The 23,671-nt window shown below is 46.6% G+C and overlaps 1 protein-coding gene across 1 annotated transcript in view; it reads left to right on the top strand.

Annotated features, from left to right (window-relative positions):
• Positions 1-339: 339 nt before the first annotated feature.
• Positions 340-23,671, top strand: part of LOC109924909 (microtubule-actin cross-linking factor 1-like) — a 44,675-nt gene continuing 21,343 nt past the window's right edge. The window contains exons 1-9 of the mRNA XM_048616157.1: positions 340-445; positions 1,572-1,741; positions 4,874-5,033; positions 6,277-6,471; positions 7,256-7,381; positions 8,833-8,976; positions 10,562-10,750; positions 19,070-19,184; positions 22,926-23,092. Coding sequence (XP_048472114.1) covers positions 344-445; positions 1,572-1,741; positions 4,874-5,033; positions 6,277-6,471; positions 7,256-7,381; positions 8,833-8,976; positions 10,562-10,750; positions 19,070-19,184; positions 22,926-23,092 — 1,368 coding nt within the window. The 5' untranslated portion in view covers positions 340-343. The remainder of the gene's footprint in view (positions 446-1,571; positions 1,742-4,873; positions 5,034-6,276; positions 6,472-7,255; positions 7,382-8,832; positions 8,977-10,561; positions 10,751-19,069; positions 19,185-22,925; positions 23,093-23,671) is intronic.

Raw genomic sequence — 23,671 nt, 5'->3', positions numbered from 1 at the left:
GGGAATTGGAGTGTTGACCCTGCCCCCATTCCCATTGGGAATTGGAGTGTTGACCCTGCCCCATTCCCATTGGGAATTGGAGTGTTGACCCTGCCCCATTCCCCTGTGGAATTGGGGTGTTTACCCAGGCCCATTCCCATTGGGAATTGGAGTGTTGACCCTGCCTGCATTCCTGACCACAATTGGAGTGTTGACCCTTCCCCCATTCCCATGGGGAATTGGTGTCTTGACTCTGCCCCCATTCCGCTGGGGAATTGGAGTGTTGACCCTGCTTCCATTCCCACGGGGAATTGGAGTGCTAACACAGTGATGCTTGATTTTGCAGTTCAGTGAGTCAAGGAAGATGCTACGGAGTTGGATCGATGAAATGGATCAGCGTCTGGAGGTTCAGAAGGACAGTGCTGTTGACAACAATGACATTAAACAGCAGCTCGCCCAGCATCAGGTCAGTGTCCTTGCAGCTGTAATATGGCAAGTCACCAAAGTTCCATAGCACTGCTCCCTCATTACAGAGGGAGATGACAAGTGATAGTTTAACCTGAGGTTCACCACACCACATACAAAGGCAGAGGTTCAGAAGTAGAGTCCTTCATGGTAAACTCAGGTTGGTGCAGGAATTGATTAAAAGATAGAAAATAACACTGAACAACTTGGAATTGTTAACAATAATATCTGAGTAATAATCCAATGATTTGGCAATTGTTTATTTCTGGTGAAACTATCACTCACCGACTGACAAGAAATAATAGAATCAAATATTGATCCAGCCAAGGGAAAGGCCAAACGCTGTGCCTATGTAAGAAATGGCCAATAGTCTCCCCAAAGCCTACCTACCAATTACAAGGCACCATGTACACACACCTGGTGCCCCATTCATCCCCCTGGGTGCCGTGTTCACTCCCCACATGCTCCATTAACCCCTGTGTGCCCCGTTCACTCCCCGTGTGCCCCGTTCACTCCCCGTGTGCCCCGTTCACTCCCTGTGTGCCCCGTTCACTCCTAGTGTGCCCCGTTCACTCCTAGTGTGCCCCGTTCACTCCTAGTGTGCCCAGTTCACCCCCCGTGTGCCCCATTCACCCCCATTCACTCCCCATGCACCCTGTTCACCCCCCAATGTGCCCCATTCACACCCCCTGTGCGCCCCATTCACAACCCCTGTGCGCCCCGTTCACCCCCCGTGCGCCCCGTTCACCCCCCATGTGCCCCGTTCACCCCCGGTCACACCCCATGTGCCCCGTTCACCCCCGGTCACTCCCCGTGTGCCCCGTTCACCTCCCCACGTGCCCCGTTCACCCCCCATCCACCCCATTCACCCCCGTTCACTCCCCGTGTGCCCTGTTCACCTTCCCTGTTCACCCCCTGTGTGCCCCGTTCACCCCCGTTCACTCCCCATGCGCCCCATTCACTCCCCATGTGCCCCATTCACTCCCCGTGCGCCCCGTTCACCCCCCGTGTGCCCCATTCACCCCCTCATGCTCCGTTCATCTCCGTGTGCCCCATTCACTCTCACAGTGTACCACAAACATTATTTTTAATGTAAAAATATAAGAATTCTTGTCTTTTGAATTCAGGAATTACAGAAAGAACTGCAAGGGAGAAGGGCAGATTATGAAGTGACACTGAGAATTGGGCAGGTGTTAATGGACAAGGCGAAACATCCAGGAGATTGTGAATTGCTGCTGGCGCTAGTGACAGACCTGAGTGAACACTGGAACAGCCTGAATGGCAAATCTCTTCAGAGGTAGTGATACACCTTCACGGACCAAACACCCCGAGAATCCTCTGTTGCTCTCGGCTTCCTAGTGCTCTGCCATTGAGTTTTCCATTGTCTTGTTCTTTCTTTCAAAGTGCATCACTTCATTATTATCAGGGTTAAATTCCATCTGCCATTGATCTACCCATCTGACCAACTAGGTTATATTGTCCTGTAACCAAAGACCTTCCTGCTCATTGACATCCACCCGGCCAATCTTTCAATCATTTGCAGAACTGTTTATCAACATCCTCATCTACATCATCTATATAAATCATAGACAACATGACACCCAGCAGCGGGGACCTTACTGGACCCAATGACACACTGCTGCACACTGTCTGCCATTCGATAAAAGACCCATTTAGTCTGACTTGGTTTCCTGTCTGCCAATCAGTTCTCTATCCATATCAGTACACTTCCCCTATTCTCATGTGCTTTAATTTTACACACAAATCTCTTCCGTGGGACTTCACTGAAACTTTCTGAAAGTCCAACCAAGCCTCATCCACTAGATCCCCCTCATCAACATTACAATTTACTTAGAACATAGAACTGTACAGCACAGGAACAGGCCCTTCAGCTCACCATGTTGTGCTGAACACAACACCAAATTAAACTAATCTCTTCTGCCTGCCCTGGGTCCATATCCCTCCATTCCTTGCATATTTATGTGCTTATCTAAAAGTCTCTTATATGCCCTTATCGTATCTGCCTCCACCACCACCCCGGCATTGCATTCCAGACTCCTACTGCCCTCTGTGTAAAAAAGCTTACCCCTCACAGGCTTGAAGAATTCTAGTAGATTTGTCAGCTGTGATTTCCCTCTTGTAAACCCAGGCTGACTCTGTCTGATCCTATTTCTGTTTTCCAAACGATCAGCTGTTAAATCTTTCACAATGGATTGTAGTATTTTCCGCACTACTGACCTTAGGCTGGCTGGTCTTTAATTCCTGGTTTTCTCTCTGCCTTCCTTCTTAAATAGTGGGTTTACATTAACTCCCCTCCAATTCGTAGGAAATGTACTAGAGTCTATAGAACCTTGAAAGATTACCAATGCATCCACTATTTCTCAGAGAGTCATAGAGGTCTACAGCATGGAAAAAAGCCCTTCAGCTCAACTTGTCCATGCTGCCCAGCTTTCACATTTAATCTAGTCCCATTTGCCTGTGTTCGGTCCATATCCCTCCATTCCTATCCCATCCATGTACCTGTCTAAATGTTTCTTAAATGACAAAATTGTACTCTTCTCCACCACTACCTCTGGCAGCCTGTTCCAGACACTCACCACACACTGTGTCAACAAATTTCCCCTCTGGACCCTTTCACCCCTCTCCCCGTTCACCTTAAACTTATGCCTTCTTTAGTTTTAGACTCCCTTACCATGGTGAAAAGCTGTTAGCTATCTACTTTACCTCTGCCCTTCATGATTTTATAGACCTCTATAAGGTCACCCCTCAGTCTCCTGTGCTCCAGTGAAAAAAGTCCCAGCCTATCCTTGTAAGTCAAACCTTCCAGTCCAGGTAACATCCCACTAAATTCTTTTCTGTACTCTTTCTAGTTTAATAATACTTTTTAGTCGTGTGACCAGAATTGCATGCAGTATTTCAAATGTGGCCTCACCAACGTCTTGTACAGCTGCAACAAGACATCCCAACTCCGATACACAATGCTCTGACTGATGAAAGCAAGCATACCAAAAGACTTCTTCACCACACCGTCTACCTATGACTCCACTTTCGAGGAGCTATGAACTTGTACTTTTCGATTTCTTTGTTCTCTAACACTGCCCAGGGCCCTATCATTCATTAAGTCCTGCCATGGTTTGTCTTACCAAAATGCAACAACTTCCATTTATCTACATTAAACTCCGTCTGCCATTCCTCAGCCCACTGGCCCAATTGGTCAAGATCTTGCTGTATTCCCAGAAAACCTTCTTCACTGTCCACTATACTGCCAATCTTGGTGTTATCCGCAAACTTACTAATCATATCTCCTAAATTCTTTTCTATATCATTTATATAAATGATGAATAACAGTGGACACAGCACCAACCCCTGTGGCACACCACTGCTCACAGGCCTCCTGTTTGCAAATCATACCTCTACCATTACCCTCTGTCTTCTACCATCAAGCATTTGTCTAGCTCTTCCTGGATGCTGTGAGAATTAACCTTACTCTACAATCTACCATGCAGTACCTTGTCAAAGGCCTTGCTAAAGTCCATGTAGACAACATCTACCACAATGGTCTCATCTACTTTCTTGGTCACCCCTTCATGTCACAAGTAGTCCAGACCAGGTAAGAATGGCAGTTTCCTTCCCTAAAGGATATTAATGAACCAGTTGGGTTTTCCCTGACATTCCACAATGGTTTCATGGTCACCATTAGATTCTTAATGGTAGGATATGAACCCAGGTTCCCAGAAGTCCCCCACTCTCTCAAACACACAGAAATAGGTTCCAGGGCAACTAGGGATGGGCAATAAATTCTGGCCCAGTCGGTGATGCCTATGTCCCATGTCGGAATAAAAGAGGTATAACAAACAAGGGGGACCTTTTTGTTTGAAATTTCTGTATCCATGACTGAAATACTGTGTCTTTTTTTTGTTACGACAATGATTTCAATTCTCTTGATTCAGGGACAAATATTGTCTCCAGTGCCTTTCAACAGACACATGATCTTCAACACTGACTCGTGCTGATCCTCCAACAATATTATAGTCCCTCAGCACTGACCCTCCGACAGTGCGGCACTCCCTCAGCACTGACCCTCCGACAGTGCGGCGCTCCCTCAGCACTGACCCTCCGACAGCATGGCGCTCCCTCAGCACTGACCCTCCGACAGTATGGCGCTCCATCAGCACTGACCCTCCGACAGTGCAGCGCTCCCTCAGCACTGACCCTCCGACAGTATGGCGCTTCCTCAGTACTGACCCTCCGACAGTGCGGCGCACCCTCAGTACTGACCCTCCGACAGTGCGGCACTCCCTCAACACTGACCCTCCGACAGCGTAGCTCTCCCTCAGCACTGTTCCTCCGACAGTGTGGCGCTCCCTCAGCACTAACCCTGTGGCAGGTTGTTTTCAGTGATTCCTGATGGTATTTTCCTGTTTTACAGGCAGTCCATGATTGAAGAAGTTTTACTGTTTTCGGGTAGATTGACTGAATCTCTTCAGATGATGTTGGACTGGTTGTACAGGGCAGAGGTCACGCTGAATGAGCAGGCCCGAGTGAATGGTCACCTCCAATCTGTCAAAACCTTCATTGAGAACCACAAGGTAAAGAACTGATCGTGGTGTTATCATCTACAAGTCGCTTCATGTCTTTGTTGTTTACACTGTGTCCCTCCACACAGTTAGTCAATGGAGCTCACTGTCCAATCTCAGAGACACTGTGGGCTTGGCAATTCCATGGAGCTGATCCATCACAAATTTAAATCCCCCAGAAACAGTTCTCAGGAGTCCCCTCCAATCCTAATCTCCAACTCCGACAAACAGTTTTCCCTGAACTGTGCTTTTGTATACTCATGACGTGGCTGGTGCTTCCTGAATCCATCATCCAGATTCACCTCACACCCCGCCCTCTCCCACTCCTGCCCCCACACCCACAACCCACACACCACTGCGCCCCCACCCCCGCCACCCCACCACCTCACCCACATACCTGGTCCAATACTCACACACCAACACTTCTCCAACACCCCCTCCCCCACACACTCAGCCCTCTCCCAACTCCCCCACACCATCCCTCAACTCTCCCTCCGACACATTTTCTCCCTCTCCCTATCCAATCTGTCTCACATCCCCCTCCCCCAGGAACTGATCAACAAAGCCACTTCTCTACAGGGTTAACTCCTCACCATAGTAGCTGCAGTCACATTCAAATGCACGCTGCTGCTCGCCATGTTGTATTGACAGACTCCTCCCACCATGACACTACCCTTCCTTCACTATCACTGGGTCAAAATCCGGGAATTCCCTCCCTCAGGACGCTGTGGGTCTATCTACAGCACATTGACTGCAGCAGTTGAAGAAGGCAGCTCACCCCCCCTTCTCAAGGGGCCACTAGGAACAGGCAATAAATACTAGGCACAGCCAGAGACATCCATGCCCCAGGAATGAATAAAAAATGTTTCCCTGTGCCACTGACCTATCCTTGAAGTAGAATTTTATCTTAAACCTTTTAAAAATGATCAGCATTTGTAAGCTGCCAAGTGGAAGCCTTCAGGAATCCCAAGGCCTGATCAACATTGCCACTTCATTCCTTTGTCTGAAATCACTGGCAGAATTTCAAAATGTCAGCTCCTATGCCACCAAGTCTCTCCGACTCAACAATCACCTCAGCCAAAGCCACTTGTGTCATTTAGGAATTGGACATTACTTTTATTTCTATTGGAGTTTCTCTCATGCTTTGTAGTGAAGGGCGAGGTGGGTGATGTGAATATTAAGACTGTCCTCAGGCTGATAAACAACTGTCTTTCAGTTTCAATTCTGTCTGTCTGTCTGATTGGCTCATCTGCAGGTCTTTCAGAAAGAGTTGGGTAAACGGGCCAGTTGTGTGAGGGCTCTGAAACGTGCCTTCAGGGAGCTGAACAAAAACACAGGTGTCAACTGTGTCTGGCTGAAAGCTCAGATGGAGGAACTGAGTAAACAGTGGGAGCAAGTGTGCCATGTTTCCGTATCAAAGCAGTCTCTCCTTGAAGCTGCACTGTGTCAGGTAGGAACATGGTATCAATACATCACCTTATTACACCATCACCTTATCACATGTCAACAACTGTAATCTTGAGGGGCTAATGTTCCTGTCTGTGTAAGGTGGAGACTGAGGGGGCTCATTTGCTCAATGTTGGGCAAGAATATGCATCAGACGCCCTAATGGACTTGAATTCTGTTGTAGTTTTTTTGTACCTCTCTTCAAGGAGGATGTCATCAGAAATCACACCACACCAGGTTATAGTCGCACAGGTTTATTTGGAATCACAAGCTTTTGGAGCTTGGCCCTTTCATCAGGTGAAAGTCACCTTTATGCCTGATTGGAGACAGGAATGTGCATACCTGATGAATCTGCTCTTTGATGTTACCTTGTGCTGTTCGATATTGTTGGATCAGCTTCTTGCAATATTTCTGGATGTGACATATTCACAATGCTGTGACAGATCTGTCCACTTTCAAATGGGCCCAGTACTGGAGGGGACAGTGAATTGTTTGCTGGTTTGTATCTCATGGTTTGGAGAATGACGGGAGGTGGAGAGGTGTTTAATGGGTTACTTTGTATCCAGCAAAACAGTGTCATGTCATATTCATGGACAGATTGAGATTTGAACACAGACCCTCTGCTACAGAGGGTGAGGTACAATGACGGAGTGATAGAGCCTCCACTCTTGAAGACTGGGAGACCCAGGCACACAACCATGCCAGAATTCTGGAGCTCTATTTAAAGTGTTTGCCAAGCCTTGACCAGTTGTTCTCCATGAAACTGAATCCACATTCTCTACTGTCAGGCTGAACACTTTCAGTCTTTGGTTCAGAATTTCCTGGGTCGCCTCACACAGACTGAGAGGAAACTAACAGTTGGACTCATCCCGGAGGAGGAGCAGGATCTGCTGGAATTTAAGCAACGTCACCAGGTGAGTCAGACTGACGGGTGGGGTAAGGTTAGAGAGGGAGACAACAGGGCAGGAGGGAGAAAGAGATAACACAGTGAGGAGCTGGAGGAACACAGCAGGCCAGGCAGCATCAGAGGAGCAGGAAAGTCGACGTTTCAGGTTGGGACCCTTCTTCAGAAATGGTGGGAATGGGGGAGGGAGCTCTGAAATAAATAGAGAGAGGAGGGATGGGGATGGGGAAGGTAGGTGGGATGGTGATAGGTGAGTGCAGGTAGGCAGTGGTGGGGATTGGTCAGTGAGGTGGGAGGAGTGGATAGCTGGGAGAGATGAAGGACAGGTTGTGCCAGGTCATGTCCATTCTGGGCCTCCTCCAGTGTCACAATGATGCCACCCACAAACTGGAGAAGGAACACCTCATGTTCCGCCTCAGGAGCCTAAAGCCTAATGGCCTTAACTTGGACTTTACCAGTTTCAAAATCTCCCCACCCCCCGGCCTCATCTCACGACCAACCCTCCCTCTCACCCCCACCTCCTTGACTTGACACAACCTGTCCATCTTCTCTCCCACCTATCTGCTCCTCCCACCTCACAGACCAATCTCCACTAACCCCTACCTGCATCCACCTATCACAAACCTACCTACCTTCCCAGCCCCACCCCTCCTCTCTCTATTTATTTCCCAGTTCCTTTCCCTCTCACCAGTCCTGAAGAAGGGTCCTGACCTGAAACATCAGCTTTCCTGTTCCTCTGATGCTGCCTGGCCTGCTGTGTTCATCCAGCTCCACACTGTGTTATCTCTGACTCCAGCATCAGCAGTTCTTACTATCTCAGGAAGGAGAAAGAAGTTGGATGAGGTGAAAAGGCAAAGGCAAGAGAGGCAGAGATGGAGGGAGGCAGGCAGAGGGTGAGATGAGAGTGAGGGAGGCAGAGGGTGAGATGAGAGGGAGGGAGGCTGGCAGAGGATGGGTGGAGAGGGAGGGAGGCTGGCAGGGGGTGGGCGGAGAGGGAGGGAGGGAGGCTGGCAGAGGGCGGGTGGAGAGGGAGGGAGGGAGGCTGGCAGAGGACGGGTGGAGAGGGAGGGAGGGAGGCTGGCAGGCAGAGGGTGTGTGGAGAGGGAGGGAGGGAGGCTGGCAGAGGTTGGGCAGAAAGGGAGGGAGGGAGGGAGGCTGGCAGAGGGTGGGTGAAGATGGAGGGAGGGAGGCTGGCAGAGGGTGGGCGAAGATGGAGGGAGGGAGGCTGGCAGAGGGTTCATGGACCTGGAGACAGAGAGTGAGGGGAGAGGTACGTGTAGAGTGAGGGGAGAGGTAGGCAGGGATGAGGGAAGAGCAAGGGGAGAATGAGGGTAGAGGAAGAAAGGAGTCAGAGGCCAAGGGGAGAGGGAGGGAAGAGAAAGGTGTAGAGCGAGGGGAGGGGGTAGGGAGGCAGAGGGTGAGCAGAATGGTGGGAGCTGATATTCCTGATTCTTGTTTCAGGAGGCTGTTGACAGTCTGGAGTGTGAGTGCCCAGCTCTGGACTCTATTATCACTCTTGGGAATGAGATCCTGACTTCCTGTGATCCGGAATCAGTCAGCATCATCCAATCCTGCATCAACATGGTGCAAGCACGATGGGAGGAGGTGAGTCTGAAGCATGGTGCAAGATTCAGTTTCTCCAGAGCCCACACACATTTCAGCAGCACTTCCCTTGTCAGAGACGCTCAAACCAAACAACTGTAAGAACTGGGAGTGAGAGGAGGCCATTCAGCCCATTAAGCCTGCTCCATCATTTAATATGGTCATGGCTGATTTCATCTCAGCCTCAACTCCACTTTCCTGCCCACTCTCCATAACCCTCCAACACATCACTAGAGAAAATCTCCTCAGATATGAAGCAGTCCATGTTCAAATGCAACAACATTTGGACAATATCCAGGCTTGGGCTGACAAGTGGTGAGTGACATTCACGCCACACAAATGCCAGGCTATGACCATCACCAATAAGAGACAATCTAACCACCATCCCTTGACATTCATTGGTGTTACCATCACTGAATCCCCCACCATCAACATCCTGGGGGTTATCATTGACCAGAAACTCAACTGGACTCACCAAATAAATGCCAGAACAAATTACTGCAGATTCTGGAATCTGTACTCAAAACAAAAAATGCTGCTAACCAAATAAACACAGTGGCTACAAGAGCAGGCCAGAAGCTGGGAATACTGCAGCGAGTAACTCACCTCCTGACTCCCCAAAGCCTGTCCACCATCTACAAGGCACAAGTCAGGAGTGTGATGGAATACTCCCCGCTTGCCTGGATGGGTGCAGCCCCAACAACACTCAAGAAGCTTGACACCATCCAGGACAAAGCAGCCGCTTGATTGACACCATATCCACAAACATTCACTTCCTCCACCACTGACGCTCAGTAGCAGCAGTGTGTACTAGCTACAAAACTTGGGCGGCACAGTGGCTCAGTGGTTATCACTGCTGCCTCACAGCTTTGGGGACCCAGGCTTGATTCCACTCTCAGGCAACTGTTTGTGTGTAGTTTCTTTATTCTCCCCGTGTCTGTGTGGGTTTCCTCCAGATGATCCGGTTTCCTCCCACAGTCCAAAGATATATAGGTTAGGGTGGGTTGGCCATGGGAAGTTGCCCATAGGGTCCAGGGATGGGCAGTTTAGGTGGATTGGCCATGGGAAATGCAGGGTTATAAGGATAGGGTAGGGGGTTGGGATGTTCTTCGGAGGGTCAGTATGGAGTCAATGGGCCGAGTGGCCTGCTTCCACACTGGAGGGATTCTATGGTTCTGACATTCAGTATGATCCTGGCTGATTGAACTCCCATCGTCATTGCCAGGGTGTACAGGATAAGCAGAAATCTATGAATCTCCAACTTAAACCACACTCAAAGACTGAGCTTCTATAGCTCTCTGGTAGATGGTGGGTGTCCTTCCCTAAACAACATTGTTAACTCAGATGGGTTTTAATGATGTTGACAATAATTTCATCGTCACCTTTACAGAGACCAGCTTTATGTTCCAGGTTTATTAATTGAGGTTAACTTCAATGTGTTGCCTTTGTGGAATTTGTAAACAGCTCCCTGAGGGTCTTTGAATTTCCCGCCCAGTGACATTACACTATACCATAATCCCCCTCATTTTATCACAATTCCATTTTCCCACAATTTTTAAAATCTTATGTGTCTCTGGTCGTGTTGCAGGTGAGGACCTGGGCTAGTTACCAGGCAGATCGAGTGGAAGCAGCAATGTTGTCTCTCAGTTTGGAGCAGCAGGATTTGCAGCATCTACAGGAATGGCTGGAGGAAGCAGCAGAGTCACTGAATTGGAAAGATCAGGAGCCTCTCCCTGAAAACACTGTGCAGCTCGAGGAGCTCCTAACCCAGCACTCAGTGAGGACCATCATCATCGTTATATGATATAGAAGTTCATCACATGTCAGCTTCCCCAAGGATAGCTTCCTGCCTTAGGCAACACCTTTCCAAATGAAATCAATATTCTTAATTTAACCTTCCATGCTGATATCTCAAGTTGGAGATCTGCACTGGAGCCACCTGAGGCACAGAGTTTTGTGTTGGAGACCCCATGGGGGACGGAGCTCTGTGCTGAAGCCCACCTGGGGACAGAGCTCCGTGCAAGAGCCCCCCCGCACCAGGGGCAAGAAACTAGCTCTGTGCTGGAGCCCCCATGAGGGACAGAACTCCATGCTGGAGCCTCCACAGGGAAGGGAGTTCTGTGTGGACCCCACCCGGGGGACGGAGCTCCATGCTGGAGCCCACCCAAGGGTCGGAGCTCCATGCTGGAGCCTCCAAGGAGAAGGGAGTTCTGTGGAGCCCACCCAGGAATGGAGCTCTGTGCTAGAGACCCTAGGGGGAAGGGTCTCTGTGCTGAAGCCCCCAGGGGTGGGAAAGGAGCACTGTGCTGGAGCCTCCATGAGAGACCGATCTCCATGCTGGAGCCCCTTGCCCTTTGGAGACCAACTAACAACGCTGTCCCTCAGGACAAAGCAGCATTATCAGTGATTTCTGTATCTTATAAATAGTGAGGGGAAGACTGCAGTTTAAATGACTGGCTCTTTACTGAAAAATCTGTCAGCATGCATAGCACCACATTCACCTATTTGATTATTTCTGCACAGTCCTCCCAGAGGAAGGAATGTCAACATGCGCTGACCTCCAGAAACACTATGAACTGACCAAGCAGCAGTACCGTGCCCCAAACATCATTCCTCCAGATAGTAGCCAGACTACACCATCTCAACAATTCCTTCCAGGCAAAACTTTTAAGATGGCAGCTGTTCTTTTTAGGCCATATTTTACAGGGCGTAGCCTGAGATTAAATATTTAAAATTCTGGTTAGACCCCAACGAGAGAATTGTATCCACTTCCTGTCACCAATCAGTTAGGATTGGATATGAGGGCCTCTGAGACAGTGCAGGGAGATTTCCCAGAATGGTTCCAGGGATGAGGGACTTCAGTTACTGGGTGAGGTTGGAGAATCTCCTCGGAGTAGGGCGCAGTGAGGGAGATTCGATCGAGGTGTATGAGATACTGATTAGTTTGGGTAAGGCAGACAAGGAAATAGAACATAGAACAGTACAGCACAGTACAGGCCCTTCGGCCCATGATGTTGTGCCAATCTTTTACCCTAATCCTAAAGTCTATCTAACCTCCACCCCTACCTTATACTATCATCCATATGCCTATCTAATAGCTGCTTAAGTGCCCCTAATGAGGCCGACTCCACTTCCCTCTCCGGCAATGCATTCCACGCCCCTACCACTCTCTGAGTAAAGAACCTACCTCTGACGTCTACCCTATATCTACCTCCACTCACTTTAAAACTATGTCCCCTTGTTAAAGCTACCTCCACCCGAGGGAAAAGTCTCTGGCTGTCCACTCTATCTATACCTCTGATCATTTTGTACACCTCTATCAAGTCACCTCTCATCCTTTGTCGTTCTAAAGAGAAAAGCCCTAGCTCTCTCAACCTTTCCTCGTAAGACCTTCCCTCCATTCCAGGCAACATCCTGGTAAATCTCCTCTGCACCTTTTCCAATGCTTCCACATCTTTCCTGTAATGAGGTGACCAGAACTGGACACAATACTCCAGATGTGGCCGAACCAGGGTTTTGTATAGCTGGAGCATAACTTCACGGCTCTTGAACTCAATCCCTCGATTAATGAAAACTAACACACCATACGCCTTCTTAACAACTCTATCCACCTGGGTGGCCGCTTTCAGGGAACTGTGAACATGAACCCTAAGATCCCTCTGCTCCTCCACACTGCCAAGAATCTTTCCGTTAACCCTGTATTCTGCTTTCAAGTTTGTCCTTCCAAAATGAATCACCTCACACTTGTCAGGGTTAAACTCCATCTGCCACTTCTCAGCCCAGCTCTGCATCCTATCAATGTCCCTTTGTAACCTAGAACAGCCCTCCGCGCTATCCACAACTCGACCCACCTTCGTATCGTCCGTGAACTTGCTAATCCACCCTTCCACTCCTTCATCCAAATCATTTACAAAAATCACAAATAGAAGAGGACCCAGAATAGATCCTTGTGGTACACCACTTGAAACTGAGCACCATGTTGAATATTTTCCGTCCACGACCACCCATGGTCTTCTAAGGGTCAGCCAATTCTGAATCCAATCTGCCACATTTCCCCCTATCCCATGCCTCCTTACCTTCTGCATGAAATGTCTCACCATTAGCTGATGCTTCCAGGACTCGGGGTGACACAGAATGAAAATTCTGGGAGAGACACGGGAAGGTGAGGAAGACCTGGAATTACACAGCGAGTGGGAATGACCTGGGACACACTGTCTATGACAGGTTTTGGAAATGGAGACAGAGGGGGATTTGAGGGAAATGAAGTTGCAGCGAGATGGGGAGAGAGTGGGGTAGGGGTACTGACCAGATTGCTCTACAGGGAGCCAGAATGGACTCGATGGGCTGGATAAAAACGTTAAAAATAGGAGCAGGAGTAGTTCATTCAATTGCCTCAAACCTGTCCCATCGTTCTAATAAATTGTGGTTAATCTACCCCAGGTCTCAACTCATCTTTCATGACAGCTCTTCAGAATCTTTAACTCCTGAATTTTTCAGAAACCCATCCACCTCTTCTTTAAATACTTTCAGTGATCTTGCTTCCACAACTGTCTGGGGTAGAGAATTCCACACATTCACTACCCTGAAAAGACATTACTTCACATTTCAAATATGTCTCCTGGTTTAAGATACCCCCACTAGTGGAAACACCTCAACACTTACCCTGTCTAGTCCCCTTTGAATCTTGAACATTTCAATGAGATCATCCCTCGTTCTTCTAAACTCAAATGAATGTCTAACCTGTTTAGCCATTCTTGATAATTCACCCTTCAGTCCCAGGAATCAGCCAAGGGGCAACTTCTTCACACAGAGAGTGGTGCATATATGGAATGGGCTGCCAGAGAAGGTGGTTGAGGCAGGTACAACAGCAACATTTAAAAAACATTTGGATAGGTACATGGATGGGAAGGGTTTAGAGGGATATGGACCAAATGCGGGCAATTGGAACTAGCTGAGTGGGCACCATGGTCAGCATGGACCAGTTAGGGCCGAAGGGCCTGTTTCCATGCCATTTTATTTTATGACTCTATTCATTTCTTTCAAACAGCTTCCAACAGCAATACATACCAAAACTGTCACAATACTGTAATCATGGCCTCTTCAACACCTTGGACAATTCCAACTCCATAGCAATAAAGGCCAAAACTCCATTTGCCACCTTAAGTACTTGCTGCATCTGGCTATTAAAGTTTTGTGTTTCAAGCATAGGAACATCCAAAACCCTCCAAACTGCACTTTTTTGGTGTCTCGCTCCATTTACTTGACTTGATACAGGTTTACAAAATGATCAGAGGTATAGATAGAGCAGACAGCCAGAGAATTTTTCCGAGGGTGGAGGTAGCTATTATGAGGGGGCATGGTTTTAAAGTGAGTGGAGGTAGATATAGGGGAGACGTCAGAGGTAGTTTCTTTACTCAGAGAGTGGTAGGGATGTGGAATGCATTGCCAGAGAGGGTAGTGGAGTCAGCCTCATTAGAGGCATTTAAGAGGCTATTAGATAGGCACATGGATAATAGTATAAGGTAGGGGTGGAGGTTAGATAGACCCTAGGATTAGGGTAAAAGTTCAGCACAACATCATGGGCCGAAGGGCCTGTACTGTGCTGTACTGTTCTATGTTCTATGTTCTATTTAAATTGATTCTTCCAATGAAGTTGTTGGAAGGAATCCTGAGGGATAGGATTTACATGTATTTGGAAAGGCAAAGACTGATTAGGTAGAGCCAACATGGCTTTGTGCATGGGAAATCGTGTCTCACTAACTTGATTGAGTTTTTTGAAGAAGTAATGAAGAGGATTGATGAGGGCAGAGCTTTAGAACATAGAACAGTACAGCACTGGACAAAATCTGCTCCATCTGCTTTGGACATAATCTATACAGATTTTAGGAAGTCATTCGACAAGCTTCCTCTTGCCAGACTGGATAGCAAGGTTAGATCACACGGAATACAGGGAGAATTAACCATTTGGATACAGAACTAGTTCAAAGGTAGGAGACAGAGGGTGGTGGTGGAGAGTTGCTTCTCAAACTGGAGGCCTATGACCAGCAATGTGCCACAATGTTTGGTGCTGGGTCCATTGCTTTTTGTCATTTATATAAATGATTTGGATGTAAATATAGGAGATATGATTAGTAAGTTTGCAGATGACACTAAGATTGAAGGTGTAGTGGAGGTGAAGAAGATTACCTCAGAGTACAGGAGGAGTTTGATCAGATGGGCCAAAGGGCCGAGGAGTGGCAAATGGAGTTTAATTTAGATAAATGTGATGTTTTGGAATTTTGGAAAGGCACATCAGGGCAGGACTGATACACTGATTGGTAAGGTCCTGGGTAGTGTTGCTGAACAAAGCGACCTTGGAGTGCAGGTTCATAGTTCCTTGAAACAGGAGTCGAAGGTAGATAGGATAGTGATGGTGCTGTTTGGCATGCTTGCCTTTATTGGTCAGTGCTTTGAGTATAGGAGTTGGGAGGTCATGTTGTGGCTGTACAGGACATTGGTTAGGCCACTTCTGGAATACTGTGTGCAGTTCTGGTCTTCCCTGCTATAGGAAGGGTGTTGTGAAACTTGAAAGGGTTCAGAAAAGATTTACAAGAATGTTGCCAGGTTTGGAGGGTTTGAGCTATAAGGAGAGGCTGAATAGGCTCGGGCTATTCTCCCCGGAGTGACAGAGGCTGAGGGATGACCTTATGGAGGTTTATAAAATCCTGAGGGGCATGGATAGGGTAAATAGACAAGGTCTTTTTCCTGGGGTGGGGGAGTGCAAAACTGGAGGGCATAGGTTTAAGGTGAGAGGGAAAGGTTTAAAAGGGACCTAAGGGATAACTTTTTCATGTAGAGGGTGGTGCTGTATGGAATGAGCTGCCAGAGGAAATAGTGGGGGCTGATACGATTAGAACATTTAAAAGGCATCTGGATGCATATGTGAATAGGTTGATTGATTGATTGTCATGTGCACTGAAGTACAGTGAAAAGCTTTGTTTATGAGCAGTACAGGCAGATCACAGCAAGCAAAGGATGTACAGATCAAAAAGACTTAGAGGCATACAGGTTACATTGCAGGTTACATTATTTGAAGTTAAAGGGACCATTCAGCTGTCTGATAACGGCCAGGAAAAAGCTGTTCCTGAAAATGCTTGTGTGTGTGTTCAGGCTTCTGTATCTCCTGCCTGATGGAAGAGGTTGTAGGAGATCATTGCTAGGGTACGATGGTTCTTTGATGATGTTGGCCGCCTTTCTGCGGCAGTGACCCGTGTAAATAGAGTCCATGGATGGAAGGTTGGCTTCTGTGATGGTCTGGGCTGTGCACACCATCTTCTGTAGTTTCTTACAGCCCTGGGCACAGCAGTTGCCATACCAGGCCGTTATGCACCCAGACAGTGTGCGTTCAATGGTGCATCTGTAGAAGTTGGTGAGGGATCTTATGGACATGTCAAATTTCCTGAGCCGCCTGAGGAAGAAGAGGCGTTGTTGTGCCTTCTTCACTGTTGTATCTACATGGAAAGTCCAGGGCAGGTCATTGGTTATTGTCACTTTGAGGAATCAACCTTAGCTCTGTTGATATAGATAGTGTTCTCCTCCTTTCTTTCTGAAGTCGATGCTCAGTTCTTTAGTTTTGCTGAGATTGAGAGACAGATTATTTTCATTGTGCCACGTCACCAAGCCCTCTATCTCCCTTCTGTAGTTTGACTCGTTGTTGTTAGATATCTGTCCCACTGCAGTGATGTCGTCAGCGAACTTGTAGATGGCGTTTGTTCAGAATTTGGCAATGCAATCGTGGGTGTACAGGGATTAGAGTAGGGGGCTGAGGACTCATCCTTGGGGGGGGTCTCCAGTGTTGAGTGTTGTTGTGGAGGAGGTGCAGTTACCTATCCTCACTGATTGCGGACTATGGGTCAGAAAGCTGAGGATCCAGTCGCAGAGGGTGCAGCTGAGACCAAGGTCACAGTTTTGAGATCAGTCTGGAGGGGATAATGGTGTTGAAGGCGGAGCTGTAGTTGCTGAGCAGGGAGTCTGACGTAGGTGTCCTGTCGTCCAGATGTTCCAGCGATGAGTGCAGGGCCAGGGATATGGAACTGGAAGGATTTAGAGGAATATGGGCCAAATACTGGCAAACGGGAGTAGATTAACTTAGGATAGCTGGTCGGCATGGACCAATTGGACCGAGTCTGTTTCCCTTCTGTGTACTTTATGATTCTAAATGTATGACTTCAGACTTTCCTACTTTGCACTCCACCTGCCAAGGTTTTGTTCACTCCTTCATTGATCTACATTCCTTTTGCAGATTCCTTATGTTGTCATCATTATATTCCCTGCCACCTATTTTTGAGTCGTCAGCAAATTAGGATCCATCATTTATCGGTAAATGATTCATCTATCTCTGTCGACATTAAACTTCCATGTTATAACTAACCAAAAGTTTTGCATCTCTCTGTAGTTTCTTACAAACTGCTTCCTCTGTATGTTACCATCCTGATGTGGCTAATCGCTCCTAATGAAGAAATCAAAATACCCATCAATTGACAGAACTAAGCCACAAGAGTTCATGTCTTTAAATAAAACCATTGTTGTTATACATTATAAAGGGAAATGAAACAGAGCAAGTACAATGAACATTACTTTAGTTCATAAAGACTTCTATTATTATCTCAGTTCTGTATTTTACATCCCTCTTCCACTCTACCCCCACTGGATTTCCCATATTTTACAAAATTGTAAAGGATTGTACTCTGGTACTTTAATGCTCCTTCGTATTCCGGCTATTACTCGGATTACAAATTTCATGAAGATTTGGTTAGCTTTTGGCTAAGAAATGTTCCTTCTGGAGTCTTATGCTGCCTGTACTGATAAGGCAGGAGTTGTTTCTCCTAGTCTGTTCCCACAATTTCTGCACAGCTCCTTCCAGGCTAACTATTCAAACGGACTGCTCTCTTCCACAAGTCTCTTTGAGGCTTCACTATCTTCAAGATACAGAAATTGTACCAGCTGCTTTTCTCTTGTGAAATCTACATTGAACTGATCGATTATGTGAGCAAACACGTACAGAAACATGTTCTGAGGAAGGGTCACCGGACCCAAAACATTAACTCTGATTTCTCTTCACAGATGCTGCCAGACCTGCTGAGGTTTTCCAACAACTTTGTTTTTGTTTCTGATTTCTGATTTTTAAACACGTACAGATGTTTGATACTACTTTAAAAAAGAACCTTCTCATCAAGACTCCACCCTGAATAAGTATTTCTGTAGCAATGTGACAGGATTTGGGATGACTCAAACAAAAATAAAACCAAATTATTTTACAATCTTCACAGCCCTCTGCTTCTTTAACCCATATGAATAATTTCATTGCTAATGGATAGAACTTCTCTCCCTCCAGACAACTTGGACATGTTTGGAAATGAAAATCCATTCTTTCACTGTCAACTCTATCCTTGCATCACAGGCTCCTGTTAAACGTAATCAACTCAGGCTTGTCGGATTTCTTCTTGAAAAGTGATTGGCCACATCAGGATGATAACATAGAGGAAGCTGTGCGTAAGAAATTACAGAGATACAAATCTTTTGGTTAGTTAGTTATAATGAGGGAGTTTAATGATCTTAATGTCAACAGGAATAATAATAGTCATTCAGTCATTTACAGATTTGTGGAAGAGAACAAATTGTAGATCCTAATTTGACGGTTTGAAAATCCATCTCAGTTCACCCCAATTCTCCCAACAGATGACCCCGGTTATCTATAGTTATAACGTTAACTGTTTTTCATTAATTCTTTGGGATGTGGGTGTTGTTGGCCAGGCAGGTATTTATTGCCTGTCCCTCGTTGCCCTTGGGAAGTTGGTGGTGAGCTGCCTTCTTGAACCAGTGCAATCCATGTGCTATAGGTTGACCCACAATGCCCTAAGAGAAGGAACTCCCCAGGATTTTGATCCAGTGATAGTGAAGAATGGTGGGTTTTGAATGTGCTTACTAAGCACCTTTGGTGAAATTTCTTAAAAGAGGAAGTTATATTCCAAAACACATAACCAAGAACTAAATGCTAACATGAGGCCTGTTTCAAACTTGCTGTTGGTAATAACTGTCATTGATGCTGTTCTTGCAGGTTTTATTGGATGAATTGAGGAGAAAAAGAACAGAAATAGAAAGAAAGAAAAAGCTCTCTTCCCAAAATTTGAATGATCAGCATCAGGATTTTCATCAACAGCATGCCTCACCTGGTAAGGATCTTGAGAAATATAGTATTCGTTCTTAGCAAAGGCCGGGTTTACAAGTTTTCAATTACTTCATTGGGATGTGGACATCGCTGACATGGAACAGCATTTATTTCCTGTCCCTAGTTGCCCCTGAAAAGATGATGATGAGCTGTATTCTTGAACCACTGCAATCTGTCTGTGATAGGTAGACCCACAATGCCCTTAGAGAGGGAATTCGAGGATTTTGACCCAGCGACAGTAAATGAATAGTGATAGATTTCCAAGTCAGGATGGTTGGAAAAAAAATTGCAGGGGGTATACAATCATACAGTACACAAGAGACTTTTCAGCCTATTGAGTCTGTACCACCAAAAATACACAAGCCCCACCTTTCTGCACTAGGCCCATTGTCATGAACATTATGGCATTTCAGGGTCTCATCCAAATACTTTTTAAAGGTTGTGAGGTTTCCTGCCTCACTACCCTCTTAGACAGGGCATTCCAGAGCTCTACCACCCTCAGGAAGAAAAAGTATTTCCTTAAATTCCCTCAAAACCTGCCTTTCACTTTAAAATTACACTCCCTCATTCTTGATCCTTCGAGAAAAAGAAATAACTGCTTCCTATTCATTTGTGACAACTGGCTATTGTTTCGTGGTCATTACTAAATTCCAGGCTTTTAGTAAATTCACACCCCACCATCTGCTGAGGTAAGATTCAAATCCTTTTCTGCAGAGTATCATTGTCCTGGGTTTCTGAGTTATTACTCAGTTGACAATGCCATTGCCATTGAATCATAGAGAGCAGAAGAGGCCCTTCAGCCCATTAAGTCTGCATCAACACGTCAGAAACATCTGACCTTCAACCTAATCACATTTACCAGCATCTGGCCCATAGCCTTGAACGTTATGATGTGCCAAGTGGTCATCCAGGTACTTTTTAAAGGATGTGGGGCAACTTGCATTGCCACCCTCCCAAGTTGCACATTCCAGACTGTCGCCACCCTCTCGATCAAAAATGTTTTTCTCACGTCACACTAAACCTCCTACCTCTCACCTTGAACTCCTTGTGACTGACTCTTCCATTCAGGGAACAGTTACTCCTTACGCAATCTTGTCCATGCTCCTCATGGTGTCGTACATTACCATCAGATCACCTCCTCAGTCTATTCTGCTCCAACAAAAACAGCCCAAGCCTGTCCAACCTTTCCTCATTACTGAAATGTTCCATCGCAGGCAGCATTCTAGTGAGTCTCCTCTGCACTCCTCCAGTGCAATCACATCCTTCCTGTAATGTAGCAACCTCAGCTCTGGTCTTACCATGATTTATTACAACTCCAACATGACTTCCCTACTTTATTAACCTATGCCTCAAATGATAAAGGAAAGTGCCCCATGTGCATTTTTCACTACCCTACTAACATGCCCTTCCACCTTTAGAGATTTATTGTCAAACACTTCAAGTCCTTTTGTTCCACAGAACCTCCTAGTGCCATGTTGTACATTAAGTACTTCTCTGTCAAATTACTCCTTCCAAAGTATATTGTCTCATCCTTTTCAGGGTTAAATTACACCTGCCACTTATCTCCCATTTGACCATCCATCTATATCTTCTTGTAGCCCAAGACACTCAACCTCACTGTTAACCACCTGACCAATCTTTGTATCATCCGCAAACTGACTATTTTAACCCCCAACACAGTCATCTAAGTCATTTATATAAATGACAAAGAACAGGTGACCCAGAACAGATCGATATGATATGCTACTGTACACTGGTTTCCAGTCACTAAAGCCTCCTTCTGTCAGTCTCCTACAGCTGAGCCAGTTTTGAATCCACTTTATCAAATGACCCTGTATCCCATCTGCATTTGCCTCTTGATAAATCTCCTATGTGGGACCTTGTCCAAAGCCATGGGTGAAATCCATATAAACTATATCAACTGTACTACCCTCATCTCCACACCTGACCACCACCTCAAAAAATTCAATCAAATTTGTTCGACATGACTTCCCTCTGAGGAAGCCGTGCTGACTATTCCTGATCAAGTCTTGCCTTTCCAAATGGAGATGGATGCTCTCTTTCAGAATTTATCCAATAGTTTCCTGACCACTGACATGAAACTCACTGGTCTGTCGTTCTTTGGCTTATCTCTACAACCCTTCTTAAATATCAGAACCACATTAACTGTTCTCCAAACCCACCTCCCCACCCCCACCCCCCACAGCTAGAGAAGTATTAAAAATTTGGGTTAGTACCCCTGTAATCTATACCCTTGCCTATTACATCAGCCTGAGACACAATTCATCTGGACCTGGAGATTTGTCTGTTTTTAAGTTTGCCAACATCTCCAATACCTTGTCCTTCCCTACGTCAATTTATTTAAGCTCCTTGCAGCTTCCCCCCACCCCTCTCCCACCCCACTCCAGTTCCATACCTTTGTCATCATATTCTTGGGTGAAGGTGGATATGAAGTATTGGTTCAACACTCTACCAATGTCCTCTGGCTCCACCCATAGATTACCCTCTTGATCCCTAATGGGCCCCTACTCTTTCCCTGGCGAACAAAGAACAAAGAACAAAGAAAATTACAGCACAGGAACAGGCCCTTCGGCCCTCCAAGCCTGCGCCAATCCAGATCCTCTATCTAAACCTGTTGCCTATTTTCCAAGAATCGGTATCGCTCTGCTCCCTGCCCATTCATGTATCTGCCTAGATACATCTTAAATGACGCTATCGTGCCTGCCTCTACCACCTCCGCTGGCAACGGGTTCCAGGCACCCACCACCCTCTGCGTAAAGAACTTTCCACGCATATCTCCCTTAAGCTTTTCCCCTCTCACCTTGAAATCGTGACCCCTCGTAATTGTCCCCCACTCTGGAAAAAAGCTTCTTGCTATCCACCCTGTCTATACCTCTCATGATTTTGTCGACCTCAACCTCCATCTTTCTAATGTAAATAATCCTAATCTACTCAACCTCTCTTCATAGCTAGCACCCTCCATACCAGGCAACATCCTGGTGAACCTCCTCTGCACCCTCTCCAAAGCATCCACATCCTTTTGGTAATGTGGCGACCAGAACTGTTAGCAGTATTCCAAATGTGGTTGAACCAAAGTCCTATACAACTGTAATATGACCTGCCAACTCTTGTACTCAATACCCCGTCCAATGAATGAAAGCATGCCGTATGCCTTCTTGACCACTCTATCGACCTGCGTTGCCACCTTCAGGGTACAATGGACCTGAACACCCAGATCTCTCTGTGCATCAGTTTTCCCCAGGGCTTTTCCATTTACCACTTATCCACTTCCCATTGATATACTTACAGAATATATTGGGATTTTCCCTAATTTATCAGCCAGAACTTTCTCATATCCCCTCTTGGTTTTCCTAATTGCTCTCTTAAGCTCCATCCTGCACTTTCTGAACTCCATTAATATCTCCGGTCATCCATGGCTCTCTGGGCTTCTTACTTCTTCCTATCATCCTAGAGGGAATACGTTGGGCTTGTACCCTGTGTCAACATCATCATCACCCCGGGTTTCAGGGTTAGTTCTCCTTTGACAGCGCCATTCTGCTGTCGCCTTCCGTTCTCTCCCTGCCCGCCCCCTCCATTCACTATTTACTCGATTGAGGAGGTCCCTGTGATTCTGTTCCATCGGAAGGCTGTAGTTGATGAGATTTAATTCTGTTTGTGTTACGGTTGGTGATGGAGATGGGGGAATGTTTAAGGTCTGTCTTTGATGTGTTCTGTTGTGTTCCAGAGCAGGGCCACTGTTTGGGATTTCAACTCCATCTTCCTCTAAGGGCTGACTCCTCAGATGCTGTGAGCCCTCTGGTTGCCCACCTCTTGGGAAGGTGGCAGCAGTTGTGGACACGAGCGTTGGAGAGACAGGCCCGACTGCAGGAGAAAGCCCAGAGACTTAATGAGGTGAGCACAGGTCGCCTTGAAGCCAGGTCCAAATATGAACCACAGACATACACATTATCCACGCAAGGGGGCGCAGCATCCCTCAAAATCGTTCAGAACTTGAGGAATATTTTGGCTGATCTATGCCCAAGCTCCAAAGATCTGAACATTTTTCTTTAACCCTGTAGGAGCAAATTACTGCAGATGCTGGAATCTGTATTGAAAACAAAAAATGCTGGAAATCACAGTGGGTCAGGCAGCATCAATGGCGGGAGAGCAAGCTAACGTTTTGAGTCTAGATAACTCTTCATCAAAGCTGAAGTGAAGTGTGGAAAAGGCAGCATTTAAACAGTGTTGTGGTTGGAGTGGGGAGCGGGGGTTGATGGGGAGGACGGTGGAGGAGAGTTGGGGGAGGAAGTACGTCGATAGCTCAGATAAAGTGATCAGAATATAAGAATGGCAGAACAATGCAGTGTCTAACTGCCAGACTGGAAAGAACAGACAGTCCTACTGTGGTGGGTGGAGGGGAGAGAGGTCATGTTGACAGAGAATGTAGCAAGTAAAGCTAAAAGAAAGGGAAGAAATGGGGGTGGGTTCACA

The sequence above is a fragment of the Rhincodon typus genome, chromosome 2 (assembly GCF_021869965.1).
Source record: "Rhincodon typus isolate 14 chromosome 2, sRhiTyp1.1, whole genome shotgun sequence".
In the NCBI taxonomy this organism is placed as follows: Eukaryota; Metazoa; Chordata; class Chondrichthyes; order Orectolobiformes; family Rhincodontidae; genus Rhincodon; species Rhincodon typus.
Note: the sequence above shows the minus strand (reverse complement) of the source record. Positions and strands in the feature narration are given on the sequence as shown.